Here is a 7602-nt window from a genome sequence, read left to right as displayed (position 1 = left end):
AGGCCTTAATACACGGCATTAACAGGATACAAACCATAACCGACAACACACCAACTCCAGAAGATAAGCTAGATAACCGCTACCTTCTAAAAATTAAACACTTATGCTCATCAAAAGACTTCATCAAAAGAGTAATAAAGAGAACCTACAGACTGGGAAAAATATTTTGGACATTACAAGTCAGACAAAGGTCTAATCTCTAAAATCTACAAGAAAATCCAACACTTCTACAACAAAAAGACAAATAATCCAATTAAAAAATGGGCAAAGGAAATGTACAGACACTTGACCAAAGAAGACATTCAAGTGGCCAACAGAAACATGAGGAAATGCTCGCTATCACTAGCCATTAGAGAAATGGAAATCAAAACCACAATGAGATACCATCTCACCCCAGCATTACTGGCATGAATCAAAAAAAAACTGGAAATAACAAATGCTGGAGAGGCTGTGGGGAGATCAGTAGTCTTATGCACTGCTGGTGGGAATGCAAAATGATACAACCATTTTAGAAAATGATATGACTCTTCCTTATAAAACTAGTAATAGAAATATACAATCCAGCAATCTCACTCCTAGCAATATATCCTAGAGAAATAAGAGCTGTCACACCAATAGACATTTTCACACCCATGTTCATTGCAGCACTGTTCACAATAGCAAAAAGATGGAAACATCTAAATGCCCATCAACAGATGAATGGATAAACAAACTATGGTACATACACACAATGGAGTCTTATGCAACAATAAAGAACAATGATGAATCCATGAAGCATCTCATAACATGGATGAAACCGGAGGACATTATGTTGAGTGAAATAAGTCAATCACAAAAGGACAAATATTACATGAGACCACTAGAGTAAAAACCCGTGAAAAGGTTTACACACAAAAAGAAACAGTCTTTGTTGGGTACGAGGGATGGGAGTGGTGGGATGGGGGAATACTAAAGAGACAATAGATAAGTAGTAACTTGGTGAAGGGTAAGACAGTACACAATACTGGGGAAGCTGGCACAACTTGTACAAGGCAAAGTCATGGAAGCTCCATACACAGATCCAAAGTCCCCGAGTGATGGAATTGCTGGGCTGAGGGCTGTGGGGACCATGGTCTCAGGGAATATCTAGCTCAATTGGCATAACATAGTTTATAAAGAAAATATTCTACATTCTACCTTGGTGAGTAGTGTCTGGGGTATTAAAAGCCTGTGAGCAGCCATCTAAGATACTCCATTGGTCTCACCCGTTCAGGACCAAGGGAGAATGAAGAGAACAGGATACAAGGAAAAGACTAGTCCAAAGGACTAAGGGACCACAACTACCATGGCCTCCACCAGACTGAGTCCAGTACAGCTAGATGGTGCCCAGCTACCACCACTGACTGCTCTCACAGGGATCGCAACAGAGAGTCCTTGACAGAGCTGGAGAAAAATGTAGAACAAAATTCTAACTCACGAAGAAAGACCAGACTTACTGGCCTGAGAGAGACTGGAGAAACCCCAATAGTCTGGCCCCCAGACACCCTTTTAGCTCAGTAATGAAGTCACTACCGAGGTTCACCCTTCAGCCGAAGATTAGACAGCCCCATAAAACAAAACGAGACTAATGGGGCACAACAGTCCTGGGACAAGGACTAGAAGGCAGGACAGGACAGGAAAGGTGGTAATAGGGAACCCAAGGTTGAGAAGGGACAGTGTTGACACATCTTGGGGTTGTTAACCACTGTCATAAAACAATATGTGTACTACCTGTTTAATGAGAAAATATTTGTTCTGTAAACCTTCATCTAAAGTACAATAAAAAAAAATCTAGATTTTGTTGTAAAACGCTAATTAGAAAAAAATGTAAAGCCACATAAGGCAAGAGTCAAGAGGAACTTGGTAGGAACTTTGGCTCCGCTACACCTAGGTGCAAATTTGGTAAATTTCTTAACCCTTTGAACTTCACTTTTTTCACTTGTAACCTGTTGATAATACGTACCTTATTCACCACAGCAGGATGTTGCAAGAATTAACCCAGGTAATATATGCAAAATTCAAGCTAAACTGTAAGATACCATTTTTACCCATCAAACTGATTAAGACACAGGCTAAAAAAACATTGTGTTGGTGAGGATATGTGTAAATGAGTACTTGCATGCACTGGTGGCTGGATTATAAATTAGTACATCTATTTGGAGGACTATCTGAGAATATTCAAATAGAAAATGTAATATCTTACAATGCAAGAACTCAAACTCTTGGTACCTACTCCATGTGCAAATGGAAGAATGTCTAAATAATTTTCCTTACATCATTACTTGGAATAAAGGAATATTATAAACTATCTAAATGTTCATCAGAAGTGAGATGGTTCATTCATATTGTGCAGCATGAATAAGGCAGATGAATATGTGTCCATATGGGACAATACTCAAATTATTTAATAAATACAAAAATCAAAATGCAGTAGAGTGCTTGTCATTTGAATAAAGAAAAAAGGAAATTGAGCTAAATGTATATAAGTTATCTGCCTGATATGCATAGAATATTTTGAAAAGGGCATATTTCCGGAAGGACATATAACCAATTAGTGGGAATTGTTGTTTCTAGAAAGTCTAAATGGGGTTCTTTGTTTAGATGCAGTAGAGTCTTACTTTACATTATGTGTGTTTTTGTGTCTTGATGTATTCTATTTTTTACTCAAGATATAAATTATGTAAAATAAAACTCACCCTTTTAAGTGTACTGTTCAATGAGCTTTGACAGTTATGTAACCACCACCACAATCAAGATATAAAACATTTCAATCACTGGACCCCCAAAAACTTCCCTCATGCACCTATTGGAACCAATCCACTCCACCACCTGCAGTTTCGTCTGTCCCTGCAAGTTTGCGTATTCAAGAATGCTATATAATGAAATGTGACATAAATTGAATAATCCATAATCAATCATAACTCTTTATCTCTGGGGTTTTTTTTCAGAATAGAGAATAAAATTCATTATAGGGAAAGATATATGACTATTTTCTTAAAAATCGATCAATAATATTCCGAGGATAAGAATAGATAGGTGCAGGAAGTCATTGACAAATTTCATATACAATATCTGAAACTTATTTAGAAGGTCCTGCACCCAGATACTCAGTACTTCCACTGTAATTGGAGCCCACTTTTGCAATATTATTGCCCCTATGTATAAACAAACCTACGTGTGTTTGTTACTTTTGTCTATCTGAGTGGAATTGTAACTGCCTTTCTTTGGACATGGATTTCCTCATCTATAGAGCAAAGATATTAGACTAGGTGGTATCCAACACTTCTACCAACTTCATTTCTATCATGACTTCTTTATAACTAAGTTCATTCATGTCTATTCATTCCAGGGCACAACCATACTAACATCATTGTCTTCTGTGCTGCACGACAACAAAGAGTTCTCAAACCCAGAAGTGTTTGACCCTGGTCACTTTCTGGATGACAGTGGCAACTTTAAAAAGAGTGACTACTTCATGCCTTTCTCAGCAGGTAATAGAAATTTATATCCATCTGTAATTAAGGGAACAGGATACCTATATGAGATTAGCTGGGATTTGCATGGTGCCTTCTCTGGGGCTAGTAGAATTGCTCCTTATACAGGATCAGGAGCACCTCTCCCAATGCCCATACAATTTCCTGTTTATTAAAAATTCTGATTATTGGGCCAGAGAAATGTGTCTTTGTGGATGTGACCCAGCTCTTCCAAAGTGAGAAAGCTAAGGAATGAGTTGATTGAATTGTGTCTCCAGATACATCCCTGAGCTACCCAATAGTGCCTCCTACAAAATGAAACTCATTCAGATTGCCAGCACCTTTCCTAAGAAATGTGTCCAATGCCACAACTTTATTGTCTTCTGTGTGGGCCCCTCATCACCTCCAGGATGAGCTCTGGGGATACAAATATCCATAAACACAGAATGGGCACTCAAGGGCCTCACTCACTCCCCAGTTAGGGAAGCAAATGAGTCAACAGATTATTATAATCCAGTGTGACTAGAGCTGCGAGAAACGGAGTCACAGGCTGTTCAGGGGACAAAGAGGGTAAGCCGCCTACTTCCTGCTGTCACATACCTCACAGTAAGGTATAAAATGAAATAAACAACATTCTAATAGCAATGACATGTGAGCTGCCTCACAGGGGCAGGGAGCAAAGAAAGAAGAGAGAGCAAGGCTTTTTTTTTTTTAATTGTCGTTAAGTTTATATATAACAAAACATTTGCCATTTCAACATTTTTTACAGGTACAATTCAGTGACAATAATTACATTCATCATCAATTTCCAACTGTTTCTATCACCCTTAATAGAAGCTCAGTACCCTTAAGCAATGACTTTCTAAGCAATGACTCCCTCTTTCTCCTTCCCTCTGACCCCTACTTTCGTCTTTATAAATTTGCCTATTCTAGATATTTCATTTAAGTGGGATGATACAATATCTGTCCTTTTATGACTGACTTATTTCGTTTAGTATAATGTTTTCAAGTTTTCTGCATGTAGCAGATCCATGTAGCATGGATCAGGATTTTATTTCTCTTCATAGCAAAGTAATATTGCATTGTATATATGGACCACATTTTGCTTATCTATTCATCTGTTGATGGACATTTAGCTTGTTTCTACCTTTTGGCTATTGTGATGGGTACTACAGTGAACACTGGTGTGCATTTGTCTGTTTATGTTCCTGCTTTCAGTTCTTTTAGGTATATACTTAGGAGTGGAATTGATTGTAGCTCAGTGAAGCATCTGGAAGCAGAAGTCAATCAACCCCTTCTCCAGCTTTCTTACTTTAGAAAAATAAGTGGTAGTGTTTTTAGTGAACCTAAAACTGTTTTCCACAGTGGCTGTATAATTTTACACTCACAATTTCTCCACATCTTTGCCACACCTGCTCTTTTCTGTTTATTTTATCATTGTCACCTTAGCGTGGGTGAATTGATGTCTCATTGTGGTTTTGATATATTTTTTCCTAGTGACAAATGACTTGAGCATCTTTTCATGACATTGTTGTTGGCCATTTGTATTTCTTCCTTGGTCAAATGTCTATTTATGTTCTTTGCCTTTTTTTTTTTTTTTTTTTTTTTGATTGGGTTGTTTGTCTTTTTGTTCGGGAGTTCTTTATATATTCTGTACATTAAACCTTAATCAGATATGGAGTTCCCAGAAATGTTTTCCTAATCTGTAGGTTGTCTTTATACTATGTTGATAAAGTGTTTTGATGAAAATTTTTTTTTTAATTTTGATGAAGTCCCATTTATCGATGTTGACTTTTGTTGCTCATGTCATATCTAAGAATCCATTTTCAAATACTAAATCTTGAAGAATTACTGCTATGTTTTCTTCTAAAAGTTTTATGGTTTTAGTTTTTACTTTTAGGTTCTTGTTACATTTGAGTTAATTTTTGTATATGGTGTGATCTACTTGTCCCTGCAGCATTAAAGAAACTATTCTTTCCCCCATTGAAGGGACTTAGCATCCTCATCAAAACTCAATTGAGGAAGCGGGGCCAAGATGGCAGAGTAGTTAGACTCTTCCTATGTCCATCTTGCAACAAAGACCTGAAAAAACAAGTGAATTGATTGTATATGACTATCTAGGAGTCCTGAACATCAAAGGCAAAGTTGAGGAATCGGACTGAGTGGAAGGGGGAGGGAGACATGGTTCCGAAGCATCTAAGAGTTACCAGACCTGACCCAGTGGGAGCCGCAGCCCTTCAGCCCAGATCAGTTCAGGGCACACAGTGATGCAGGCAAACAGCGGCGCTTGGGAGGGGTTTCCACATTGAGAGAGACCTAGCAGCAGAGAGTCTACTTGGCCACCCAGAACCAGTGAAAAGCAGCGCTCAAGTGGCTAAAGATAAATACTTACATGTGGCCTACTGCAGGGATTAAAAAAATAATAAACATTTGGGAAAAACCTCTCTCCCATTTACCTCCCCTCTCCCTGCTCTGCACCGGGTCCTGGCTGTCTTTAGCAATTGAAGAGTCCCCTGGGCTGGAAGTAGACCTCTTAAGGTGACCTGAGCCATTCTCTGGGCCTTGGAGAGGGAGCAAATTAACAAACAGGGAAAAAATAAGCTACCGGCTCCCCTAAGCCAGGACCTCAGGGTTGGCGCATCCCCTTTGCCTAGGCACAGGCATAAGGGGTCTGCAGACTTTGAATGCCTATCACCCCTGCATAGACTTATGTGGGCCCATTCAACAGCATAAGCCCTCACTACCACAGTACAACAGGGTATATACCTGAAGTTTAACTTCAATTATTTCAGCTGTGAAGTGGCAGATTTGTGACGTTTGACACTGCTCTGCTCATTAAGCAGGCTCCTTATCTGTCTGCATCAGGGGCTTGAGGACTGGTGGCTCCACCCATGCCACCTAGCCACCTGTGACAGGGGTGCAAGAATAAGTGGTGCCCCCCAGTCCTTACAGCCAACAGTGTAGGGTGCTCATAGTCCAGCTGCAAAACTCACCTACCTACTCACTCTAGGGAACAGGGACACGCTTTCCTTTCAGACACTGAGAGCAGCCGTCAGCACTCTGCCTTTCTCAGCACATGACCTCCTACTGCAGCCAGATACCTGTGCCTACACCAATCACCCATGCCTCTCTAGGAGTGTAGGTGAGAGCCTGCACCACACAGTTGGTGACCAACTACCTGGATGCCTGAGCTGAATCCATACAAGAAAATTTAATGGACTCCTGGGCTCACATGCTTAGAAAAGGATCTAACTACCTGGTGACAGGATGTTAGAGCTTCAAAGGTGCTAATAATCAAACTAGTGCACATGAGCAGCCTATTTGGGCATGTCAAAACAAGAAGCTAGGACACAGTAAGCAAATATAAAATTAAAAAATTATAATAACCTTACTGATGGCTTGGAGACAAGAGTCAATAACAAATCACATAAAGAGGCAGACTATGATGGCTTCAGCAATCTCCCAAGATAATCAATAAATTTTCTGGAGGAAGAGAATGTCTTAGAATTACCAGAGGCAGAATACAAAAGATTAATGTACATAACTCTTCAAGAAATTAGGAAGGAAATACATCAAAATGCAGAAAAAACAAAGAACACACAGACAGAGCAGTAGTGGAACTTAAAAAGGTTATTCAAGAGCATAATGACAAATTTAATAGGCTTCAAGAATCCATAAAGAGACAGCAATCAGAAATCCAGAAGATTAACAATAAAATTTCAGAAATAGGCAATTCAATAGAAAGTCATAGGAACAGAATTGAGGCAGTAGAAGTCAGAATTAGCGAGACTGAAGATAAAGCACTTGACACCAACTTATCTGAGGAAAACTAGATAAAAGAATTAAAAAAATGAAGAAACTCTAAGAGTTATGTGGGACTCTATCAAGAGGAATAACCTACAAGTGATTGGAGTACCAGAACGGGGGGGATAACAGGAAATACAGAGAAAATTGTTGAAGATTTGTTGGCAGAAAACTTCCCTGATATCATCAAAGATGAGAAGATATCTATCCAAGATGCTCATCGAACCCCACATAAGGTAGATCCCAAAAGAAAGTCACCAAGACATATTATATTCAAACTTGCCAAAACCAAAGACAAAGAGAGAAT

The 7602-nt window shown here is 39.1% G+C and overlaps 1 protein-coding gene across 1 annotated transcript in view; it reads left to right on the top strand.

Annotated features, from left to right (window-relative positions):
* Positions 1–7602, top strand: part of LOC101350013 (cytochrome P450 2C42-like) — a 57655-nt gene that overhangs the window by 41411 nt on the left and 8642 nt on the right. Inside the window, exon 9 of the mRNA XM_012557789.2 lies at positions 3368–3509. Coding sequence (XP_012413243.2) covers positions 3368–3509 — 142 coding nt within the window. The remainder of the gene's footprint in view (positions 1–3367; positions 3510–7602) is intronic.

The sequence above is a fragment of the Trichechus manatus genome, unplaced genomic scaffold, assembly GCF_000243295.1.
Source record: "Trichechus manatus latirostris isolate Lorelei unplaced genomic scaffold, TriManLat1.0 scaffold00007, whole genome shotgun sequence".
NCBI lineage: Eukaryota > Metazoa > Chordata > Mammalia > Sirenia > Trichechidae > Trichechus > Trichechus manatus.
This window is presented reverse-complemented; position numbering and strand designations above follow the sequence as displayed.